The following is a 26338-nucleotide window of genomic DNA, read 5'->3' as shown; positions in this document are numbered from 1 at the left end:
GGTTAGATTGGGTGGACAGTGAGAGCCTTTTTCCTTGGATGGTGATGGCTCGCATCAGGGGGCATAGCTTTAAATTGACGGGTGATAGATATAGGACAGATGTCAGAGGTAGGTTCTTTACTCAGAGTAGTAGGGGCATGGAACACACTGCCTGCAACAGGGGTAGACTCGCCAACTTTAAGAGCATTTAAATGGTCATTGGATAAATATGAGGATGATAATGGAATAGTGTAGGTTAGAGGGGCTTCAGGTTGATTCCACAGGTCAGCGCAACATCGAGGGCCAGAGGGCTGTAATGTTCTATGAACTGAAAATGTCCTTCACTGAAGTGACCTGAACTTGCCTTTTTTTTTTAAAAAAGTGACAGTGCTTTATCCCTGCCTCTCCCTAGTTCTATCTCTGGACTGATGGCCTGAATGTCCTGCTGGGCAAGGAGCTGAACAGTGAGCAGACCAAGAGTGAGCTGGAGATCCTGCTGTCCATGGAGATCAAACTGCGGCTCCTGGATCTGGAGAACATCCCCATCCCGGATGCAGCCCCGCCAATCCCTAATGCTCCGAGTAACTACAACTTCTGCTATGACTACAGCCACACTGAGCACTGACTCTCTCAGGGTGGGATCACGTCAAGATGCATCAGGGTCTGGGATGAGTTTGGGGACATTGCAGGTTTTATACAGCGCATGTAAAAATTAGTTTTTGTACACAGGCAGTGACTCGAGTATTTTCATGTGCAATATTCTAGAAGAGATGAAAGGTACTTATGAGAGAGGAAGGTATGGTGCACATTTCAGCTGGTAACAAAAATGGCTGCCCTGACACACTGGACAACTTCAGGGCAGAGGCGATTAGCTCACAAGAAGTGGTCCATCCCAGAAAGAAGGGGAAGCAGGAATACTGGGAATCTGATGGATGAGAAAATGGTGGCAGCGTTTAGCAGATGGCATCTGTGAAGAGAGAAAGTTAGGGTTAACATGTTGGAGCAGGGAGCTCCTGCGGGGCCGGTGACCATTCATCCAATGGTCCGACGTCAATCGCACATTTCTCTCTCCATAGATGTCCCAAGAAGAGGGCAGGAGGTTGTGAAGCCGATCATGATGAAGAGTAATCTAGAATCAAAACGTTAACTTGCTGTCTTTCTCTCTCCTTGGATGCTACCGAACCCGCTGTTATTTCCAGCATTTTTTTGGTTCTGTACAGATTCCAGCATCTGCAGTAATTTGCGCCGACATTTGTTTTATTAGTTTTTGTTAGCAGCCAGCCTTTAATTCTGGGCCAGGGTGAGACTGTGTGTTGGCAGGTTGCATTAACGCGGTGATCTTTGACTGTTTATAGAGCCCTCCCTGACTTTGCACGTCCTGCCAATTCTGCCAAATCACCAGCAACTCTGACTGTCCCAGAGCTTCACCTAGGTATAGGTGCTTCACTGACAGAGTTGGTGCCCCCTCTCAGATTGTCCATCCACCGATTACTGTAAGGGAGCAGGAGGCTCTCGTACAAGTATTCGATTGTGACCAAATGTCCCATTGGTCTCCATTGAGGCGGTGGTGGAAATGAAGGCCAGTGAGCAAGATAGATGTGGAGGCTTGCTTCCCCATTGGGTAAATTGTTCACCTGAACAGTGAGACTGAAGTGGTTGGTGGGTGGAGGGTGGTGTGCACTGTTCTCACTGTCTGTTAATGTGGAAATTGATCCTGATCTCAAACAAAAAGTTGACTTTGGACAGTTGGTTCAGTGACAGGATGTTCAGCTTCCTTCCCCCTGCTTTGGGTAATGGTACAACCTGGGGCAGCAGCAGCAGCATGTCGAGTGTTAGTTGATCTCGACTGGGGAATGCATTTGGGTGACCCTGAGTGGCCTCAGCCAAACATGGGGCGTGGGAGGGAAGAGGGACAGAACTGAGCCAGGGGTTCCTCATCAGTGTTGTCCTCAAATGGTGGAACGTGTGTCTACAAATACTGCCTGGAGAAATGAAACAACAGCAATGTACCTTTACTGCAGTGGTTCAAGTGGACAGATGCCACCCTCATCATCTCATTGGAAATTAAGTTCAGGCAAATTAAATTGATGGTGATACCCACTTCCCGAGAACAAATATGGAAAAAAAAATTGTCATGTTCTGAAGAATCATCATACTGGACTCAAAACGTTAACTCTGTTTCTCTCTCCACAGACACTACCAGACCTGCTGAGTGACTCCAGCTTGCTCTGTCTTTGTTTCAGATTTGCAGCATCTGCAGTATTTTGCCTTTATTTCGAGGAGTCCTCTATTGGCAATTACCTAGCTACCCAATCCATAATCAGTGTCTAAGTTGGTGAGAGAAGGGAAGAAAAAAAATCAGAAGGGGTAACGATTCTTTAAAAATGTACTGGGGAGAGAGAGCGTAAGAAATAATTCCCTGTTGGATTAGTTTTAATCTGCTTCAGATATTTGTTAAAAGGCACAGTGTTGCATAGTTAAGATATTGCCAACTCTCTAACGTTTGTACAGAATTTGCTTTTTACTAAGTACCATACAATGGTGTATCAAAGGGCCGTCCCTACTCAGGTGTTAACTAGTCCAGTATCAATACTCAGGCAATTGCAAAGGTGCCAGGGAGGCAGGGGAAGCAACTCATCATGGGCTCTGCTACACTAAAATTGGAAATCTGCAGTCACTGTTTCTAAAGATTTCTACTTGTAAATATGCCAAGCTTATTCACTTGGGCAGAGTAGGGAGGCTGTAATCCTAACCTTGTGCTGATATTGTTCAGACCCAACAAGTCAGAGCCCTAAATGTTTAACTGTCCACTGAGCTATGGAGAGGAGCTGAGATAGAGTTTAAGTTCCTGAATTATTAGCGATCTCTGTCGAGAAATGGATTTGCGTGTGTGCGCGCATCTCTCTATCTGTGTGTATGTGTCTGTGGGTGCATGCATATAAGGGTGGGAACAAGAATGTGTTCATCTTGGATGTCCTTCACAGTTGACTTTCCAGAACCAGGGGTCACAGTCTAAGGTTTCGGGCTAAACCATTTAGAACTAAAGTTTCTTCACCAGAGAGTAGTGAGCCAATGAAAGTTTCTACCACAGAATGTAGTCGAAGCCAAAACACTGTACGGTTTCAAGAAGGGGTTGGACATAGCACTTCGGGCTAAACAGATGAAAGCATATGGGGACGGGGGAAATGGGAACAAGCTATTAAGTTAAGTAGGTAAGTTAGCTCACTAAGCTGGAAGGTTTGTTTTCAGACGTTTCGTCACCATGACTAGGTAACATCATCAGTGAGAATCTCTGGTGAAGCATTGGTGGGATGTTCCACCTCTCTCTTTATAGAGTCTTGGCTTCTTAAGGTGGGTGATGTCATTTCCGTTTTTTTTTCAAGGGAAGGTAGATTGGGTCCATATCGATATGTTTACTGATGGAGTTCTGGTTAGAATGCCATGCCTTTAAGAATTCTCGTGTGTGTCTTTGTTTCGCCTGTCCTAGGATGTGTGTGTGTTGCCCCAGTCAAAGTGATGTCTTTCTTTGTCTGTATGTATGGGGGAAAAAAAACAGAAATGACATCACCCGCCTTAAGAAACCAAGACGTATAAATAGAGAGGTAGGACATCCCACCAGCGCTTCACCAGAGACTCTCACTGATGATGTTACCTAGTCATGGTGACGAAACGTCTGAAAACAAACCTTCCAGCTCAGCCAGCTAACTTACATACTTATCATCAACCTGAGCTACAAATCTTCTCAAAAATCGCTAAGCTATTGAGTTGTATGAGCAGCCCGTGATTATATTGAATGGTGAGGCAGGCTGAAAGGGCCAAATGGCCTCCTACAGCTCCTATCTTCAGTGTTTCAATGAATATCTGAATGAAGGGTTACAACAGCTGAACTGAGTGGTGCCTAAAATCAAAAGGGTAAGGAATTGGAAATTGGACCGGTATTTTGCTCGCAGTCTTAAATTAGATGGGTAAGATGAAATAACATTGCAACTTTTAAGTGCATGTAGCTCCTCTAATGTTGTGGTTAGTCATTGCTGTTTGGTCTGGGCGATGGCAGACCATTCAAAAGCGTGGCAAGGTGGTGGCATTGAGTTTCCACAGAAACAAGGCCAACATAGGAATAACAGTAATCCATTCAGCCCCTCAACCCTGTTCTTCCATTCAGTTGGGGCATCTCAAATTTGTAGCTTTTATGTGTCTTTGTCTCCATGTGAAAAGTGTTCCCAGACTTTATTCCGAAGTGGACTGGCTCTGAAGTCAAAGTGATGTTCCTTTGTTCTTCAGAAAAAAAAACTAGTTCTCTGTATCCAGTCAAATCACATTAATACTCTATCAGATTACCCTTCAATCATTAACTGTCTGTGCTCAGGCTTGTCTTTGGTAAGCCGACAGGAAAGTACGGAAAGGGACAAGATCTGATTTCTTCAAACGTTATTGGAAGCAGTGAGTGTGAAAGAGTTTAGAATATGCTGTGTGCTGAGCTGGGAGGCAGGGTACTTGGATCGCAAGATGATATTTGAAAGACTTGCATTGATTTAGCACTTTTTGTGACTCGCAGAGGCCTTAAGAGTGTTTACAAACAGTGGAACACTTTTAAAGTAGTCACTATGGTACTGCAGGAAATCCAGCATCTAATTATTGCACAAGCTCCCATGTTTTCATCGGGCTGGTCCATCTGACTGTGTACTGAACAGACAGAACCGACAGTAGTCCCTCAGTATTGCACTGGAGAGTCAGTCTCAACTAACCACTCAAGCCTCTTAGGTGACAGTCAAACACGTATGTAAGAAAGAGCAGGGAATGTGCAGCCTTCTGCAGTTAAATAGCCTACTAAAGCTGTGCCGAAGCAGGGAGAAAGGTCAATCGTGCAGAGGACCATTGTCAGCCGTGGAATGGTATCACAGCAACAGTTAGGGGCTACTACGAGAGAGATGCCAGAGTAGAGCTGTCAGACAGTAATTAAAAGGGAGCTTAAAAAAAAGGGAACGTGCCAACAGAGATGTACTCTCAAAGTGACAAGAGGCTGTTACTGTCGCTGATTCTCACAATCTGCCAATTGTAACCAGTCCCAGTAACAGGGTTCTTCTGATGCACGGTGCACGGCCACAGATTTACACTGGATCAAACTGGAGCAGGTATTGGTTAATTTATTGACAATGACACTACTGCTTTGGGGTTTGGTTTTGTAGCGCTTCTTTGTTTTGTACAAATATATATATATATATAAAGGAAAGTCTTAACATGTTTTGTAAGAAAACGATCTGGTTTTCCTGCTGTGAAATGAGCAGCCATTGATAGATCATAACTATCCAGCCTTACTTGTGATTCACAATAAAGTGTCATTGAGCTACTCTGCTGCCCTTGTATGAATTTTGCTCAGGATCCTGGCCTGCTGATCATTCTCCATTGGGGCGGAACGATGGTTAGCACTGCTGCCTCTCCGCACCAGGGATCCAGGTTTAATTCCAGCCTTGGGTAACTGTCTGTGTAAAGTTTGTATGTTTTCCGCATGTCTGCATGGGTTGCCTCCAGGTGCTCCAGTTTCCTCCCACTGTCCAAAGAGAAGGTGGATCGGCCATGTTAAATGGCCCATCGTGTCCATGGATGTGCAGGTTTGGTGGATTAGCCATTGGAAATGCAGGGTTACAGGGATGGTGTGGGATGCTCTTCAGAGGACTTGATGGGCCAAATGGCCGCCTTGGGATTCTGTGATTCCAATGGTTGACATGCTGGTTGGTCACGTTTGGCTGTCAGTGTGATAAATACTGTGTAAATAAGAACAATTACCAATGGCTGCACCCACTTACTGGTTCTGGGCAAATCCCTAGTGTCTCAGTCAGGAAAACCAAAGGGGAGATCTGCAACTGCAGATTTTTTTTTAAGAGAAGGAAAGATATGCACATAAACTGAAACTATTTCTGAGGGCAACTATGGATCAACTACATTGTATTGCTCATGTAGACCAGACCAGGTGAGGAAGGTAGATTCCCATTCCCAAGCGCATTTTGGGGTGGTACAATAATGCCAATTGCATGATATTTACGGGCACAACCACCGATTGTTAGAGAGAACATGCCGAGGGATGCAGGTACACAATTCTTTGAAGTTTGCATCACATATAGACGGGGTGGTTAAGAAGGCGTTTAGCACGCTTGCCTTCATTGCTCAGTCCTTTTAAACATAGGAGTTGGGAAGTCAGGTTGAAGTTGTACAGGACATTGCTGAGGCCTCTTCTGGAGTAACGTGTCCTATTCTGGTTGCCCAATTATAGGAAGGATATTATTAGAAGCTGGAGAGGGTTCAGAACAGACTTACCAGCATGTTGCCAGGTGTGAAAGGTTTGAGTTATAAAGAAAAGCTGGATAGGCTGGGCCATTTTGCACTGGTTCATAGCAGGTTGAGAGGCCTCCTGATAGAAGTTTATAAGATAATGAGATACAGATAGAGTTAATGGTAGTTGTCTTTTCCCTCGGATGGGGATTTTCAAGACTAGGGGGCACATTTTTAGAACATAAGAACTAGGAGCAGGAGTAGGCTGTCTGGCCCCCTTCAAGCCTGCTCTACCGCTCAATAAGATCACGGTTAATGTTCTCGTGGACTCAGCTCTATTTACCCATGTTTTCACCATAGCCCTTAATTCTTTTATTTTTCAAAAATAGCTTTAAACGCGATTACTGAACTGGTGTTAACCACTTCCCTGGGCGAGGAATTCTATAGATTCACAACTCTCTGGTGAACAAATTCCTTCTCAATTCAGTCCTAAATCTGCTTCCCCTAATCGTGAGGCTGTGCCCTCTTGTCCTAGTTCCACCTGCCAGTGGAAACATCCTCTCTACTCCTATCTTATCGATTCCCTTCATCGTTTTTTTTTGTTTCTATAAGATCCTCCCTCATTCTTCTGAATTCCAATGAATATAATCCCAGTCTACTCAGTCTCTCATCATAAGTCAACCCTCTCAACTCTGGAATCAACCCAGTGAACCTCCTCTGCACCCCCTCCAGTGCCAGTACATCCTTTCTCAAGTAAGGAGACCAAATCTGCACACAGTACTCCAGGTGTGGCCTCACCAGCTGTAACATAACCTCCCTGCTTTTAAACTCAATCCCTTTAGCAATGAAGGACAACATTCCATTCGCCTTCCTAGTTACCTTTTATACCTGCAGACAAGGTGAGAGGAGAGATTTTTTAAAAAAAGACTTGAGGGGCAAATCTTTTACGCAGAGAGTGGTTCAAAGATGGAATGAAATTCCGGAGAAAGTGGTGGATATGAATATAATAATGTTTAAAAGACATTTGGATGGATACATGAATAGGAAAGGTTTGGAGAGATATGGGCCAGGAGCAAGCAGGTGGGAATAATTTAGTTTGGGATTAGATTTGGCATGGACTGGTTGGACCAAAGGGTCTGTTTCCATGCTGTATGACTCTGTAACTCCATGAACAGGAGTGAGAATCCCTCCAACCTGATGTTCTTTGTGCTACATTTTACAGTTAATGTGTTCAAATCTCATCTCAGCCTCATCCCAATCCCCCTCCAACCTCTGCATTCTTCAACTCTGACTGACCGTTTCCCTCTAGGAGGGACTGAATGGACTGCACAAACTGCAACCACAATGGGAGAAGTGACCATTCATTCCCCTACTGAGTGCTGAAGGGATGGAATGAGATTTATCCCATCACCCAAGCTGCAGTAAGTTCCCAAGTGAAAGCCCATCACTTGCTCCATGGGTGAAAAGAGTTGAATTATGTCGTCCTATCAGCTGACATTTTGGTACGTTCACTGGTTCATCCACTCCAGCAAGACAGCAGCGATTCACTCTCCCTCCCAGCAGAAAGTGTATCCTAGTGTTAATCGCTGATTTTATTCGGGGGAAGTGGCATTGCTGGCTTCTGAGGCTGCAAGACAGACTTTTTTTTATTTCCCCCCCCCCCCCAGTCCAAGTGTAACATGGCTCTGTTTCTGAACAGCCAGGAGGAGGGATTAATCAACCTCAGCACAGACAAAAATACTCACAAGAAGGAGTGTGTGCTCAATGAATAACTCTGAAACACAGTTTTGAATGTACCTATTAAAGAAACAACAGAAGCTACTCAGGACAATCTGTGTCCCAAAGGCACTGACTGGGGTATGAGACCTCTTCCCCCAAGTCCTAGAGTCACACAACACAGAACCAGACCCTTTGCTCCAACTTGTCCATGCCAAGTAAATATCCTAAATTAATCTAGTCCATTTGCCAGCATTCCCCCTAAAGCCTTCCTACTCATATACCCATTCAGATGCCTTTTAAATGTTGTAATTGTACAGGTCTCCACCACTTCCTCTGGTAGCTCATTCCATACACATACCACCCTTAGGTTTCTTTTATATCTATCCCCTCTCATCTTAAACCTATGCCCTCTATTTTTGGAAAAAGGACCTTGTCTGTTTACCCTATCCATGCCCCTCATGGTTTTATAATCTCAATAAGGTCACCCCTCCGCCTCCAATGCTCCAGGGAAAATAGCCCCAGCCTATTTAGCCTCTCCCTATAGCTCAAACCCAGCAACATCCTTATATATCTTTTCTACATCCTTTAAGTTTAAAAACATCTTTCCTATAAGCAGGAAAACCAGATTAAATGTAGTATTCCAAAAGTGGCCTCACCAATGTCCTGTACAGCCGCAACATGACATCCCAACTCCTATACTCAATACACTGACTTCTAAAGGCATGTGTACCAAATGCCGCCTTCTACCCCATCTAAAGGAGTGTCGAGTTTAAATAAAGCTGGATACCAATTTTATCCCTCTTCCTAGCGACCATCTGAGGCTAAAGCAGTCTGTTCACATCTTTGGTGTCATGTCTGACTCCAGGCTGACAGGCTGGTCATTACGTCTGTACCTTCGTTAACGTGACCTTAATTACTTCCCTCTGTCTCAGCTCAGCTCAGTTGCTACGGAAGCCATACCTTTTTTTACCTCTAGACTCGACTCCCAAAGCCCTCCCATGTCTTGTGCTCCATTAACAAGCTCATCTGAAACTCTCTGGCCTACAGCCTAACACACATCTGTGTCCTATTCACCCAGTAGCATCTGTTAACTGAACTGGCTAACACCGGCTATAAAATTATCATCATTGTTTTGAAATCTCTTTGTGGCCTCGTCCCTATCTCTACAGTCCAAAACAGCTACTCCTCCAGTTCTGGCCTCTAGTGCATCCCCAACTATAATTTCTCAGCCATATCTTCAGCTTAACTTGCTTCCTCCTGTAAGATGTTGCCTGAACTTGGGGCCTTGACAAAGCTGTTGGCTACCTGTCCCCTTAATCACCTTATGTAGTTCAATGTTAAAGTTTGTTCCTTAACATCCCCTGAGAGTGTTTGATTATGTTAATAGTGACATATAAATACAAGATGTCACCCTTGAACAACGGCCAGCATCAACAGATATTCGCACATGGCTATCTCCTGGCAATGAACAGGGATCAGCTTTTACCCAAAGGCCGAGTGTAGGCCGATCAGATTAGGCAGTGCAGATCAGCGGTCTGAACTGAAATCTGTCCATCAGTTGTTTAATTACAGGATTCCTCTAACTGAGCCACTAAGGGATCTGCCTTCTTTCTACAGTTTGTTTGTAGTTTAAACATTGATTTACTGGCTATGGCCAGAACTTGCCATGCTTTATTCTTCACTATTGAGAAAATAGTGGGAAGCCCCTGTCTTGAACAACTGTAGTCTACATACTAGGTACATTCACAGTGCTGATAAGGAGGGATTTCCAGGATTTTGACCAAGAAATCCAGGACTTTTCAGACAAAGAAAAAACTGTGATATTGTTCCAGGTCAGGGTGGTGAGCGCCTCAGAGGCAACTTGCAATGGTATACCCTTTATCCCTGAGGTTTGGTTGATGCTGTGAAAAGTATCTTACATGCTTTTAGTTTTGTTATGCATTCACATTAACAGAAAAGGAGCAACGGGTGAGAAGGGATATGGTGCTTCACAGTCGCACAGCGTTCTTCTTAAGCCAAGCCAAAATGGTACAATGAAACATTGCAGAAAATAAGCTTTATTTTAAACAGCACATGAGCAAGAACAGCCCCATTGGCACAGTCAAGCAGCTTAAAACTTAAATTCAGTTTCTCATCAAGAACACAACAGAAGCAAACCTTTAGTTGGATTTGAACTTTTTTTTTAAATTTCAACTTGAAGTAACAGGTAAGGGTAAAACTTTAGTACTGTGTCCTGTCAGCATAGCCGCTGGCAGGTCTGCAGAGCAAACATACACCGTACTGAGGCAAATACCAAGCAGTTGGAGGAACTTGCACCCTAACAACTCAGTAGGTTTAGAGTTTTAAACAGAGATACCATCCAAAGCCAGCAAAGATCAAACACCTCGGAGGATACAAATTTAATCTTACGCACCATTTTCTTTAGCAGTTGAGCCCTGGCTGGGAGTGAGGCTGTGAAATTTGCTTTAATCTTGACGTGAGCTTGGCAGCTTTTAGTAAGAAGAGCTGCCTGTACAGCACAGAATACCTCTGCAGTTCAGTCTGATGTGAGTCTGCATGGAAGACTGGGTGGATATGCACATCGCAATTCAGGTACAAAAATCAAGGCGGAGGGAGGTGCGGCTAAAAGTTCTGTTCAAGATTTGATCAGTTCCTCCTTAGTGATGTTTAATACAGCATGGGGGCTGTTTTGCAAAGAGAAACATTTCTGAACTTGCTCAAAGAAACACCTGCCCTGGGCGTTCCCTTTGTACTTTCCCTGCTGTGCTAGGCACGACGATGGGTGGCAGGGTACAGCAGCTATCTTTGCTGGAAACAGCGATGGGTGCCAGCTTTAAAGTCCAGCCAGTCAACTCACCATTCTTCCGATCAGAAGGAACGAAAGGATGAAGTTCAGGTGCTTTCTATTTAGAAATTAAAGAATTCCTGATGCAGAAAGTGGTACTGCCCCAGGTGGGGAAGGAAACAAAATGACGCATGTCCAGTTCCTGACTGCAGGATACAACTTGAGGACTGAAAAAAATTTCCGAGGTTCACACAGCATGCTCCACACTCACCTTTCTGCATCTCAACTTCATCAAACCCAAGCAACGCACGTTCAAAGAAAAACCTGCAGCGACACCTGAGATGTTGGCGTTATCAAATTGAACCCCGGGAACCACAGTACTCTTGTCAATATTTCAAAGCCTGCTTTCATCTGCACAGGCACAAAGAGCTGTGTTCTCTGACTCATCCATCCAGCCTCATTCCAAGAGGGAGGAACTGGTCTGCTCCTCCAGGTATTTGGCCTTGACGCTGGTGAGTCTGGGGTGAGCTAGCTGAAGCCGCTCGATGTCTCTGATCGTCAGCCCACTACACATGGAAACATCCAGACTCCTCAGCCACTGACATTCCTGCATGAGGACCTCTAGTGCCCTGGGAAGGTGAAACAGTGTGATGGAGAGATGACAAACACAAGGATAAAATTACATTGAATTTTGCAGCAGCAGAAAGCAGGTCCAAGCTGGTGTTGGTGCATCCCAGAAGACCTCTCCCAAGAAGTTAAAAATCACACCACACCAGGTTATAGTCCAACAGGTTTATTTGGAAGTACTAGCTTTCAGAATGTTGCTCCTTCATCAGGTGATTGTGGAGTATAAGGCGCAGAATTTATAGCAAACATTTAGTGTGATGTAACTGAAATTATATATTGAAAAAGACCTGGATTGTTTATTAAGTCTCTCATCTTTTAGAATGACCATGGTGGTTTCAGTTCTTTCTTATGTAAATCCCAGAGATTTTTTAAAGTTACAATCTCAAGTGAACTTTAACAATTGTGACCAGTGGAATGCCACAAGGATCAGTGCTGGGTCCACTGATTTTCATCATTTATATAAATGATTTGGATGCGAGCATAAGAGGTATAGTTAGTAAGTTTGCAGATGACACCAAAATTGGAGGTGTAGTGGACAGCGAAAAGGGTTACCTCAGATTACAACAGGATCTGGACCAGATGGGCCAATGGGCTGAGAAGTGGCAGATGGAGTTTAATTCAGATAAATGCGAGGTGCTGCAATTTGGGAAAGCAAATCTTAGCAGTACTTGTACACTTAATGGTAAGGTCCTAGGGAGTGTTGCTGAACAAAGCGACCTTGGAGTGCAGGTTCATAGCTCCTTGAAAGTGGAGTCGCAGGTAGATAGGATAGCGAAGGCAGCCTTTGGTATGCTTTCCTTTATCGGTCAGAATATTGACTACAGGAGTTGGGAGATCATGTTGCAGCTGTACAGGACATTGGTTAGGCCACTGTTGGAATATTGCATGCAATTCTGGTCTCCTTCCTATCGAAAGATGTTGTGAAACTTGAAAGGGTTCTGAAAAGATTTACAAGGATGTTGCTGGGTTTGAGCTATAGGGAGAGGCTGAACAGGCTGGGGCTGTTTTCCCTGGAGCATCGGAGGCTGAGGGGTGACCTTAAAGAGGTTTACAAAATTATGAGGGCATGGATAGGATAAATAGACAAAGTGTCTGTGAGAGTGTGTGTGTATGTGTGTAAGTGTGAGCGTAAAGGGGTATAAGTCTGTGAGAGGGTGAGTGTCTGTGTGAGCGTATGAGTGAGGGTCTGCATGAGTGTATGGGTCTGTAGGAGTGTGTGTTGTGTGTCTATCTGTCTGGTGTTGTGTGATTTTTAACTTTGTACACCCTAGTCCAACACTGACATCTCCAAATCATGTCTCCCAAGAAGCACTTTATCCAATTTTCAAAGACATCTTTTTCTTAACCTTGTATGCTGCATGCTAAATAAAAACCACTGTCAATCAGAAAGAAAACCAGAAATTGCAAGAAAAGCTCAGCAGGTCTGGCAGGGTCTGTGGCGAGAAATCACAGTTCACGTTTCGGATCGGGTGACCCTTCCTCAGGTGTACTCTGACTTCTCACCATAGATGCCACCGGATCGGCTGAGCTTTTCCAGCAATTTCTGTTTTCCTTCCCCGTATGTCATCTGCTTCAGTTATTCCACACAGTAACATTCTCCAGGTAAAGGAAGTTCTCCCAAATTCCTTCCTGGATTTATTCCTGCTCTTTCTTACACTTACAAGCCCCGTAGCGTGGAGGAGGATGCAGGTGCTGCGTCCACCTTGCAGAGAATTTGGCCCACTCTGTGCGAGAGAGGATAAGGAGACACCATTTTGCCCTCATATGAGACAGGGTGACTGGCTCAGAACCAGCAGCAGCTACCCTGAGTAATTTTCACCTGCTTGATTTGGCTGAGGCAAACTCTAACACTCGAGATTGCAATCCAGGCCACCACTGGCTGACTCGGTGCAGACTGGTGCTGAATCGGTGACTTGGCTGAGCCACTTAACAAGGCAGCAAAAGGAATCCTGCTTTGAAAAGTGACACCCCACGCACTCTGGTTAAATGTAAGAATGAGATATTTGCATTTATGTAGTGCCTTTCTCAGTGACAGGGCATTCCAAAGTATTTTTACAACCAATCCTTTTGGTGTATCATCACAGTGGCATTGTTGGAAATGTAACAGCAAAAACTGTGTGTGGCAAATGACTAAACACCTTGATGCTGAAGGTTAAAGAATAAATACTGATCTGAACTCCCGAGAGTTTGATTAGATTAGATTAGATTAATTACAGTGTGGAAACAGGCCCTTCAGCCCAACAAGTCCACACCGACCCGCCGAAGCGTAACCCACCCAGACCCATTCCCCTATCTTTACCCCTTCACCTAACACTACGGGCAATTTAGCATGGCCAATTCACCTAACCTGCACATTTTTGGATTGTGGGAGGAAACCGGAGCCCCTGGAGGAAACCCACGCAGACACGGGGAGAATGTGCAAACTCCACACAGAGAGTCGCCTGAGGCGGGACTTGAACCCGGGTCTCAGGCGCTGTGAGGCAGCAGTGCTGACCACCGTGCCGCCCACAAGTTGTTGTCTCCTTTGCTTACATCCACCAGAGAAGATTAACATTGCTTCAGAAGAGCAGCACCCCTCTGACAATGCGCAATAGTGTACTGCAAGCATCTGCTCAACCATTTGGTCAACGTTCTGACCCAAATCCAAGCACCAGGTCAAAAGCTGACCCCTCCCGTCCTGTACAACACCTGGCCTTTGAACACTAAATCATCCAGAATAATATAACCAGAGTCACACCTCACTTCACACACAGCAAAATACCCCAAGTACTGCATATTCCTTTCAAACAGTTTGTGACTTACTGGCTGGTGATCTTATCGCAGCAGGAGATTTCAAGGTTAGTGAGCCTCTTCATGTGGTTTGCAGCAGTGATCATCCCTTGGTCAGTCAGTTGGCCACAGTGGCTGAGGGATAGCCCTTCCAGGCTCCGGCAATGCTCTGCAATGGAGACCACGCTCTCGTCCGTTATCTCGCGGACCATGTTCAGTGACAAGGTCTTCAACTCCTGAAAGCGGATTTCCTGGGGATGCAATTCAAAAGGATTAGCGTGCCAGCTCAGCTTCAATTTCTCTTGTTAGTTAGCATTCTACATCAGGGAAGTGAGGGTGCAGTGGTAATGGTGGTGGTCTAGCAAGCCTGGGCAATGTTCTGCGGAATCTCATCACTGCAGATGGTGAAATCTGAATTCAATAAAATCTAGAATAAACAGCTTGCCCTGTTTGTAACCATTGTCAAATTCCCTTAAAACCCATCTGAATCATAGATTCCCTACAGTGTGGAAACAGGCCCTTTGGCCCAACAAATCCACACCGACCCTCAAAAGAGTATCCCATTCCCCTACCCAATATTTGACATTTCCCCCTGACTAATGCACCTAACCTACACATCCCTGAAAACTATGGGCAATTAAGAATGGCCAATTCACCCTGACCTGCACATCTTTGGACTGTGGGAGGAAACCAGAGCACCTGAAGGAGACCCACGCAGAGAATGAGCAAACTCCGCACAAACAGTCGCCAGAGGCTAGAATCGAATTTGCGTCCCAGGTGCTGTGAGGCAGCAGTGCTAACCACTGTGCCGCAGTCGTGTGTGGGTTATGGTATGCATGTTAATGCAGTCACTCTCTTCATTCCACTACCAAGAAACGTAAGGATCTGCACTAATTTAGTAAATTAACCAAAGGATGCCAATTGGTTATGGATGTAGGTACATGCCAGGTAGCACATATATTGAAAGAGAAGACAAAGGATAAGAATAGATCATGAGGTGAGAGTTTTAGGTTAATGGTAACACAAATTTAAAGAACTCAGGTTAGAAATCAATGCATTACCTTAACCCAATATAGAACATCAACAAAACTATAGGTAGACTACAGTGCATTCTAGCAAGAAAAGCAGAACTGATATTAAATGGTCATTGGATAAACATATGGATAAAAATGAAATCGTGTAGGTTAGATGGGCTTCAGATTGGTTTCACAGGTCGGCACAACATTGAGGGCTGAAGGGCCTGTCTTGCACTGTCATGTCGTATGGACTATGTTACAGTGGACAAGGATAAAAGATGAAAAGGGTGAATTGGGCATTTCGCTCTCAACTACCAAGCTCCGAACCAGCGTCGGTTTATAGGGCTGGGGAAGTGTTGAACTGTGATCACTCTATAATCCCTCATGGCATGGATATCAGAGAATCGCAGAAAGAGGCCATTCTGCCCATTGAGCCTACACCAACTCTCTGAAGACCACTCCACCCAGACCTACCCCTCCACCCCATTCCTGTAACCCCGTATTTCCCATGGCTAATGCACCTAGCCTACACATCCCTGGACACTATGGGGCGATTTAGCATGGTCAGTTCACCGAACCTGCATATCTTTGGATTGCAGGATGAAACCGGAGCACTGGGAGGAAACCCACGCAAACACGGGGAGAATGTACAAACTCAACCCAGACAGTTTCCCAAGGCTGGAATAGAACCCGGGTACATGGTGCTGTGAGGCAGCAGTGCTAACTGGACTATAACTCGAGAATAAATGATACCAATGTTTGAATTTGTTTGTCTGTACTTCAATCCTATGATTTCAAGGACATAAACCAAACTCTGTACAATATTAAACCTAAAACCATATCATTCTAGCCCCATAGTATAACGGGGTAAAGCAACAGACCCATTAACAAAACCAGTGACTGCTCTATCAAGTGAATCCATCAAGAATGAGCTGGCTCAGTACTTAGAATCATAGAGATGTACAGCACGGAAACAGACCCTTCGGTCCAACCCGTCCAGGCCGACCAGATATCCCAACCCAATTTAGTCCCACCTGCCAGCACCCAGCCCATATCCCTCCAAACCCTTCCTATTCATATACCCATCCAGATGCCTTTTTAAATGTTGCAATTGCATCAGCCTTCACCACTTCCTCTGGCAGTTCATTCCATACACGTACCACCCTCTGTGTGAAAAAGTTGCCCCTTCGGTCTCTTTTATATCTTTCCCCTCTCACCCTAAACCTATGCCCTCTAGTTCTGGACTCCCCCACACCAGGGAAAAGACTTTGCCTATTTACTCTATCCATGCCCCTCATAATTTTATAAACCTCTATAAGGTCATTCCTCAACCTCCGACGCTTCAGGGAAAACAGCCCCAGCCTGTTCAGCCTCTCCCTATAGCTCAAATCCTCCAACCCTGGCAACATCCTTGTAAATCTTTTCTGAACCATTTCAAGTTTCACAACATCCTTCCGATAGGAAGGAGACCAGAATTGCATGCAATATTCCAAAAGTGACCTAACCAATGTCCTGTACAGCCGCAACATGACCTCCCAACTCCTGTACTCAATATTCTGACCAATAAAGGAAACATACCAAACGCCTTCTTCACTATCCTATCTACCTGCGATTCCACTTTCAAGGAGCTATGAACCTGCACTTTGTTCAGCAACACTCCCTAGGACCTTATCATTAAGTGCATAAGTCCTGCTAATGTTTGCTTTCCCAAAATGCAGCACCTCATTTATCTAAATCAAACTCCATCTGCCACTTCTCAGCCCATTGGCCCATCTGATCAAGATCCTGTTGTAATCTGAGATAACCTTCTTCGCTGTCCACTACACCTCCAATTTTGGTGTCATCAGCAAACTTACTAACTATACCTCTTATGCTCACATCCAAATCATTTATATAAATGACAAAAACATCCCAGCACCGATCCTTGTGGCACTCCACTGGTCGCAGGCCTCCAGTCTGAAAAACAGCCCTCCACCACCACCCTCTGTCTTCTATCTTTGAGCCAGTTCTGTATCCAAATGGCTAGTTCTCCCTGTATTCCATGAGATCTAACCTTGCTAACCAGTCTCCCATGGGGAACCTTGTCGAATGCCTTACTGAAGTCCATATAGATCACATCTACTGCTCTGCCCTTATCAATCGTCTTTGTTACTTCTTCAAAAAACTCAATCAAGTTTGTGAGACATGATTTCCCACGCTCAAAGTCATGTTGACTTTACAAATATGTGTATATCCTGTCCCTCAGGATTCCCTCCAACAACTTCCCCACCACCGAGGTCAGGCTCACTGGTCTATAGTTCCCTGGCTTGTCCTTACCACCCTTCTTAAATGGTGGCACCATGTTATCCAACCTCCAGTCTTCCGGCACCTCACCTGTGACTATCGATGATACAAATATCTCAACAAGAGGCCCAGCAATCACTTCCCTACCATCCCACAGAGTTCTGGGGTACACCTGATCAGGTCCTGGGGATTTATCCGCTTTTATGTGTTTCAAGACATCCAGCACTTCCTTGTCTGTAATATGGACAGTTTTCAAGATGCCACCATCTATTTCCCTACATTCTATATCTTCCAAGTTGTTCTCCACAGTAAACACTGAGTATCTCCCCCATCTCCTGCGGCTTCACACAAAGGCCACCTTGCTGATATTTGAGGGGCCCTATTCACTCCATAGTTACCCTTTTATCCTTAATGTTTTTATAAAAACTCTTTGGTTTCTCCTTAATTCTATTTGCCAAACCTATCTCATGTCCCCTTTTTGCCCTCCTGATTTCCCTCTTAAGTACATTCCTACTGCCTTTATAGTCTTCTAAGGAGACATTCAATCTATCCTGTCTATACCTGACATATGCTTCTTTCTTTTTCTTAACCAAACCCTCAATTTCTTTAGTCATCCAGCATTCCCTATACCTACCAGCCTTCCCTTTCACCCTGACAGGAATATACTTTCTCTGGATTCTTGTTATCTCATTTCTGAAGGCTTCCCATTTTCCAGCCGTCCCCTTACCCGTGAACATCTGCCCCTAATCAGCTTTCGAAAGTTCTTGCCCAATTCCTTCAAAATTAGCCTCCCTCCACTGTAGAACTTCAACTTTCAGATCTGGTCTATCCTTTTCCATCACTATTTTAAAACTAATAGAATTACGGTCACTGGCCCAAAGTGCTCCCCCACTGACACCTCAGTCACCTGCCCTGCCTGATTTCCCAAGAGTAGGTCAAGTCTTGCACCTTCTCTAGTAGGTACATCCACATACTGAATCAGAAAATTGTCTTGTACATACTTAACAAATTCCTCTCCATCTAAACCTTTAACACTATGACAGTCTCAGTCTATGTTTGGAAAGTTAAAATCCCCTACCGTAACTACCCTATTATTCTTACAGATAGCTGAGATCTCCTTACAAATTTGTTTCTCAATTTCCCTCTGACTATTAGGGGGGTCTATAATACAATCCCAATAAGGTTATCATCCCTTTCTTATTTCTCAGTTCTACCCAAATAATTTCCCTGGATGTATTTCTGGGAATATACTCCCTCAACACAGCTGTAATGCTATCCCGAATCAAAAACGTCACTCACCCTCCTCTCTTGCCTCCCTTTCTATCCTTCCTGTAGCATTTGTATCCTGGAATATTAAGCTGCCTGTCCTTTCCATCCCTGAGCCACGTTTCTGTAATTGCTATGATACCCCAGTCCCATGTTCCTAACCATGCCGAGTTCATCTGCCTTCCCTGTTAGGCCTCTTGCATTGAAATAAATGCAGTTTAATTTATCAGTCCTACCTTGTCCCTGCCTGCCCTGACTGTTTGACTCACTTCTTTTCTCAACTGTATCAGTCTCAGATTGATCTCTTTCCTCACTATCTCCCTGGGTCCCACCCCGCACCTTACTAGTTTAAATCCTCCCGAGCAGCTCGAGCAAATCTCCCTGCCAGTGTATTAGTCCCCTTCCAATTTAGGTGCAATCCGTCCTTCTTGTACAGGTCATTTCTACCCCAAAACAGCTTCCAATGATCCAAAAATGTGAATCCTTCTCCCATACACCAGCTCCTCAGCCATGCATTCATCTGCTCTATCCTCCTATTCCTGCCCTCACTAGCTCGTGGCACCGGGAGTAATCCAGGTATTACTACGCTCGAGGACCTCCTTTTTAAATTCCTGCCTAACTCTCTATATTCTCCCTTCAGAATCTCATCCTTTTCCCTTCCTATGTCGTTGGTTCCAATGTGGACAATGACGTCTTGCTGGTTCCTCTCCCCCGTGAGAACATTCTGCACCCTCTCTCAGACATCCTTGATCCTGGCACCAGGGAGGCAACACACCATTCTGATTTTTCGCTGCTGGCTACAGAAACGTCTGTCTGTACCTCTGACTACAGAATCCCCTAACACAATCGATCTCTTGCAAGCCGACATACCCTTCATTGCATTAGAGCCAGTCTCAGTACCAGAAACTTGGCTGTTCGTGCTACATTCCCCTGAGAATCCATCACCCTGTACATTTTCCAAAACAGCATGCTTGTTTGAAATGGGGATAGCCACAAAAGACCCCTGCACTACCTGCCTACCTCACTTACCTTTCCTGGAGTTAACCCATCTATGTGACTGTATCTGAGACTTTCCCCCCTTCCTATAACTGCCATCCATCACATCCCCTTGCTCTTGTAAATTCCTCATTGCCTCTAACTGTCACTCCAAATGATCCATTCAATCTGATAGGATTCACAACCAATGGCATTTATTGCAGATATAATCCTCAGTAACCCGTAAACTCTCCCTGAACTCCCACATCCGACAAGAAGAGCATATCACTCTACTAAGGGCCATTTTTGTTCCTTTCAATCTACAGACCCAGAAAATAGCATTGTCTTATTCCTCTACAAAACACTGCTCCAGGCTAACTTAATATTTATGGCTTATATTTTTAAATTTAATCAAGAGACATATCTCAAATAAAACATATAATCAAGAAAGAACCCACTTAACTCACTATTGTAGATTGACAGCAAGGCTATATTTAAAACTATCTACTTATCTGTTTCAGTATTGTGACCTCTCCCAAACAGGTTCCTGCAAAGATCAGTTCTGAATGTCACTGTTTGTTCATTTTACCAGACACACTCCGATGTCCAGCGATACATGAATTCGACAGCAAAGGCAAGAACTGTGCAGGTTCTCTACTGTGTCAGGGAGCAGTGTGGGTTTTTCTCTCTCTCTCCTTCACTGACCATGTGCTGCCTTTGTCTGTCCCTCTCCCTTTTAAAAGTACTTGATTGGAATTAGAAAATTAATGAGAAGTAGCGAGAAGGACAGTCTACCATTAACCTCAATGAAGTGAACCTGTTGATGCCACTCTGTATCGTAAACCAGCCATCCAGCCAACTGACCTAACTGATCCCCACACTGGAAACATAGGCACTTGAAAAGGAAGTACCTGAGGGGCTAGGAAATAGATCAAAGGAGAGGCTCTAATCAGGCAGTTTTTTCAAAGAGCCAGTAAAAGTATGATGAGCTGAATAGCCTTCTACATTTGTGTGTAATTATTTTACTCACTCTATTCCATTTTACTGGAACATGACCTACGCGGATATGAAAAACATGCCTCAGCATGGAGTACCTTGGTTATGCTGGCGTCTGTTAGTTTCGTACACGCAGTCAAACAGAGCTCCTTAAGATATATCAGTGCTCTCAGTGAAGCTCCGTCTCTCTCTTTGGAAGGCTTCAGATCAGACTCAGTTATGATCTCGGCCTTCTCATCCTGATGTTTGGGAGAAACACCAAAAATTCCAGTTAGCAAAAGGTCCCGCCAAACACTGGCTCATTATCACCCTGGAAAGGGAAATATACAGCGTTTGTTGATGAGTAAGTGGCATTCAACCATTACATTTGAAAATGTGGATATTACATAATATGCGTGACAGGGAAACAGGACATTTAGTCCAACAGGTTTGTGCCAGTGTCCATTCTCAACATGAGCCTTGTCAGTAGACCTGTCAACATAACCTCTTGTTTCTTCCTCAAGTACTTATCTAGTTTCACCTTATTAATGCTACTCTCTTTAAAGACTCCTTGTGACAGCAAGTTCCACATTCTAAAAATTTATTTCCAATCCACCCCCCAGTCCAGGCACTCCCCATATACGTTCGAGACACCTATGCCCTCCATCTCCTCCAAGACTTCTGTTTCCCCGGCCCCCAACGCCTCATCTTCACCATGGACATCCAAATCCCTCGACACCTCCATCCGCCATGACCCAGACATCCAAGCCCTCTGTTTCTTCCTCTCCTGACGTCCCCACCAGTACCCTTCCACTGACACTCTCATTCATTTGGCTGAACTGGTCCTCACCCTCAACAATTTCTCTTTCAAATCCTCCCACTTCCTCTAGATGAAAGGGGTAGCCATGGGCACCCGTATGGGCACCAGCTATGCCTCTCTCTTTGTCGGCTACGTAGAACAGTCCATCTTCCGTAGTTACACCGGCATGATGACTGCATCAGTGTCACCTCGTGCTCCTGCGAAAAGGTTGAGCAGTTCATCAACTTCACCAACACAAATTCACCTGGACCATCTCTGACACCTACCTCCCCTTCCTGGACCTCTCCATCTCCATCAATTGAGACTGACTCAACACTGACATTTTCTACAAACCTACCGACTCCCACAGCTACCTGGATTACACCTCCTCCCACCCTACCTCCTGCAAAAATGCCATCCCGTATTCCCAATCCCTCCGCCTCCGCCATATCTGCTCCCAGGAGGACCAGTTCCACCACAGAACACACCAGATGGCCTCCTTCTTTAGAGAACCCAATTTCCCTTCCCAGATGCCCCCAACACATCTCATCCACATCCCACACCTCCGCCCTCAAACCCCACCCCTCCAACCGCAACAAGGACAGAACATCCCTGGTCCTCACCTTCCACCCTACCAACCTTCGCATAAACCAAATCATCCACCGACATTTCCTCCACCTCCAAAAAGACCCCACCACCAGGGATATATTTCCCTCCCCACCCCTTTCCGCCTTCCGCAAAGACCGTTCCCTCTGTGACTACCTGGTCAGGTCCATGCGCCCCCAACAACCCACCCTCCTGTCCTGGCACCTTCCCCTGCCATCGCAAGAACTGTAAAACCTGCGCCCACACCTCCTCCCTCACTTCCATCCAAGACCCCAAAGGAGCCTTCCACATCCAAAGTTTTACCTGCACATTCACCAATATCATTTATTGTATCTGTTGCTCCCGATGTGGTCTTCTCTACATTGGGGAGACTGGACGCTTCCTCGCAGAGCGCTTTAGGGAACATCTCCGGGACACCCGCACTAATCAACCTCACCGCCCTGTGGTCCAACACTTCAACTCCCCCTCCCACTCTACCGAGGACATGCAGGTCCTGGGCCTCCTCCACGCCACTCCCTCACCACCTGACACCTGGAGGAACACCACCTCATCTTCCGTCTCGGAACACTTTAACCCCAGGGCATCAATGTGGATTTCACCAGTTTCCTCATTTCCCCTCCCCCCACCTTACCCCAGTTCCAACCTTCCAGCTCAACACCGTCCCATGACCTGTCCCACCTGTTAATCTTCCTTCCCACCTATCCACTCCACCTTCCTCTCCGGCCTATCACACTTACCCTCACCTCCATCCACCTATCGCACTCCCAGCTACCTTCTCCCCAGCCCCACCCCCTCCCATTTATCTCTCCACCCCCCAAGGTTCCAGCCTCATTCCTAATGAAGGGCTCCTGCCCGAAACATCGATTTTCCTGCTCCTCGGATGCTGCCTGACCTGCTGTGCTTTTCCAGCACTGCTCTAATCTCCAGCACCTACAGTCCTCACTTTCGCCAAGTAGGAAACATGGGCTGACCCAACTGCAATGCCATTTCAATTTATTCTTTGCTTCAAAGCTGTTGATCCCAATGGCAATGCCAGGTCACATGGACATCTCTTGGAACCTCATGATGTCATAAGCAGGAAACCAATCAACCTTGTTTTAGAATACTCCACAGCTGTTCTTAAAGGGACATCACTTGAAAATAAAATGCTTGCTTTCTAAAGCATACAGGTTTTCACCCCATTTGAAGAATATCAAAACTGAAGCTTAAAGCCCTTATTTCATATATACACACTATAAACATCAAAATATACATTGGAAAATCTGTTAAATAAAGTAAAAAGAACATAATTGCTTTGGGTTTACAAACAACTCATACAAAAAAAAGACTTTATAAAAATTGCAATTGATATTTACTTTGCCCTCACTGTGTGTAAGATGTGGTTATAGAATCCCCACAGTATGGAAACAGGCCCTTCGGCACAACAAATCCACATTAACCTTTCCGGACCCATTCTTCTACCCTATATTTCCCCCTAACTAATGCACCTGACCTAGGCATTCCTGAATACTACGGGCAATTTAGCATGGCCAATCCACCGAACCTAAACATCTTTGACTGTGGGAGGAAACCGGAGCACCCGGTGGAAATCCATGCAGACACTGGGGAGAATGCACAAACTCCGTACACACAATCGCCCGAGGCTGGAATCAAACCCAGGTTCCCGGTGCTATGAGGGCAGCGGTGCTAACCATTGAGCCACCGTGCCGCCCACTTATGGCTTCAACATTTCACTGTTTAAGAACAGAAGAAAAGGCAAGAATAGTAACTATAGGCCGGTGAGTCTCACTTCTTTGTGGGCAAAATCTTAGAGAGAATTGTAAGGGATAGGATTTATGAACATCTGTATAGGAATAATGTGATCAAGGATAGTCAGCATGGTTTTGTGAAGGGCAGGTCTTGCCTCACAAACCTTATTGAATTCTTTGAGAAGGTGACTAAGGAGGTGGACGAGGGGAAAGCAGTAGATGTGGTATATATGGATTTTAGTAAGGCCTTTGATAAGGTTCCCCATGGTAGACTACTGCAAAAAATACGGAGGTATGGCATTGAGGGTGAGTTGGAGGTTTGGATTAGGAGTTGGCTGGCTGGAAGAAGACAGAGGGTAGTAGTTGATGGCAAAGGTTCATCTTGGAGTGCCGTCACTAGCGGTGTTCCGCAAGGATCTGTTTTGGGACCATTGCTGTTTGTCATTTTTATAAATGACCTGGAGGAGGGGTTAGAAGGTTGGGTGAGCAAGTTTGCGGATGATACGAAAGTCGGAGGAGTTGTAGACAGTGAGGAAGGATGTGGCAGGTTACAGCAGGATATAGATAAGCTGCAGAACTGGGCAGAAAGGTGGCAAATGGAGTTCAATGTAGCTAAATGTGAGGTGATTCACTTTGGTAAGAGTAATAAAAAGATGGGGTACTGGGCTAATGGTCGGATACTTGGTAGTGTGGATGAGCAGAGGGATCTTGGTGTCCATGTACACAGATCTCTGAAAGTTGCCACCCAGGTAAATAGTGCGGTGAAGAAGGCATATGGCGTACTGGCTTTTATTGGTAGAGGAAATGAGTTCCGGAGTACTGAGGTCATGTTGCAGTTGTATAAGACTCTGGTGCGGCCGCATCTGGAGTATTGTGTGCAGTTTTGGTCGCCATATTATAGGAAGGATGTGGAGGCACTGGAACGGGTGCAGAGGAGGTTTACCAGGATGTTACCTGGTATGGTAGAAAGATCGTATGAGGAAAGGCTGAGGCACTTGGGGTTGTTTTCATTGGAGAAAAGGTTTAGGGGTGACTTGATAGAGGTGTACAAGATGATTAGGGGTTTAGATAGGGTCGACAGTGAGAATCTTTTTCCACGTATGGAGTCAGCTATTACAAGGGGGCATAGCTTTAAATTAAGGGGGGGTAGGTATAGGACAGATGTTAGGGGTAGGTTCTTTACTCAGCGAGTCGTGAGTTCATGGAATGCCCTGCCAGTAGCAGTGGTGGACTCTCCCTCATTATGGGCATTTAAGCGGGCATTGGATAGGCATATGGAGGATAGTGGGCTAGTGTGGGTTAGGTGGGCTTGGATCGGCGCAACATCGAGGGCCAAAGGGCCTGTACTGCGCTGTATTCTTCTATGTTCTACGTTCTACGTTCTATAATAGACCAATTAGCCTCTTGAGCCTGCCTTGCCATTCGATAGGATCATTAGGTTCCTCTACTTCAACGCCACATTCCCAACAATCCCATAACCTTTGATGCCCTGAGAGATTAAAAAATCCTCAATCTCAATCTTGCGTATACTCAACAATGCTGTTCTGGGTAGACAACTCCAGAGGCTTGTAACCCTATGAGCAGAGAAATGTTTCATCTTAGTTCTAAATGATTGGCCACACATCTGTGTTCTGATTTTCTGTAATTCCCACCAAGCACTACCAACCTCAACAAAACACTGTCAAGCCCATTCAGAATCTTAAAGTTTTCAATAAAATTAGCTCTCGTTCCAAACACGAAAGCATACAGACCCAGTTTACTCAGTTGTTCACCATAGGACAGTCCTCACATTGAAGACACCAAGCTAATGAACCTCCATTGTGCAATGTCCAAAGTGAGTACATCCTTCTTTCAGTATGGACACCAAAACTGGAGCCAGGAGGTCACTAAGGCTCTCCCTAAAACTGGAGCAGAAGTTCTCTATTCTTATACTTCAATCCTCTTGCAAAAAAAAGGCCAATGTTCAATTACACCCAAGTATTTCTGAAGTTTAATATTTCGCATGTTCATGCCTTTAAAAAATACTCTACTTTTTTATTCTAACAGCTAAACAGAATGTCCCATTTCCTCACATTACACTCCATTAGTGTTATCTTGTTGCCCACTCACTTAACCTATCTATATCTCTGCAGCCCCTAAATCCTCTTCATAACTTACATTCCCACTTTGCATCATCAACAAAATTAGATACGTCTTAGTCAATCTTTTCAGCTAGGCCATCACATAGGTGGTAATTAGCCACAGCGCAGCACTGATCTTTGCAACACATGACTAGTCACAGCCTGACAACTTCAAAATCCCCTAATTCTCCTCACTCTTCTGTGTGTTAACTTGTCCATACTAATGTATACCCTCAACTCCATGAGCCCTCCTCTTGCATGTTAACCATTTCTGTGGTACCTTATCAACCCCCTTTCCTAGTTACATCCTCAAACAAATTCCAAACAAAATTGTCAAACACAGATTGACTTTGATCATACTACGATTTTCTAAGTGAATTATTAAGGCTTCCTAGTGGACCTTT

The 26338-nt window shown here is 45.0% G+C and overlaps 2 protein-coding genes across 2 annotated transcripts in view; one reads left to right on the top strand and one right to left on the bottom strand.

Moving 5' to 3' along the window:
• elmo3 (engulfment and cell motility 3) overlaps positions 1-3261 on the top strand; it is a 184940-nt gene extending 181679 nt beyond the window's left edge. The window contains exon 21 of the mRNA XM_087996061.1: positions 392-3261. Coding sequence (XP_087852187.1) covers positions 392-604 — 213 coding nt within the window. The 3' untranslated portion in view covers positions 605-3261. The remainder of the gene's footprint in view (positions 1-391) is intronic.
• Positions 3262-10017: 6756 nt separating this feature from the next.
• Positions 10018-26338, bottom strand: part of fbxl9 (F-box and leucine rich repeat protein 9) — a 28739-nt gene continuing 12418 nt past the window's right edge. The window contains exons 5-7 of the mRNA XM_043707485.2: positions 20781-20921; positions 14180-14397; positions 10018-11379 (exon numbers count right to left, since the gene is read on the bottom strand). Coding sequence (XP_043563420.2) covers positions 11208-11379; positions 14180-14397; positions 20781-20921 — 531 coding nt within the window. The 3' untranslated portion in view covers positions 10018-11207. The remainder of the gene's footprint in view (positions 11380-14179; positions 14398-20780; positions 20922-26338) is intronic.

The sequence above is a fragment of the Chiloscyllium plagiosum genome, unplaced genomic scaffold (assembly GCF_037043375.1).
Source record: "Chiloscyllium plagiosum isolate Xiang-an unplaced genomic scaffold, Cpla_swu_hap1 HiC_scaffold_17, whole genome shotgun sequence".
Lineage (NCBI taxonomy): Eukaryota > Metazoa > Chordata > Chondrichthyes > Orectolobiformes > Hemiscylliidae > Chiloscyllium > Chiloscyllium plagiosum.
The sequence above is the reverse complement of the archived record's forward strand: the minus strand, read 5'-3'. Positions and strand labels throughout refer to the sequence as shown.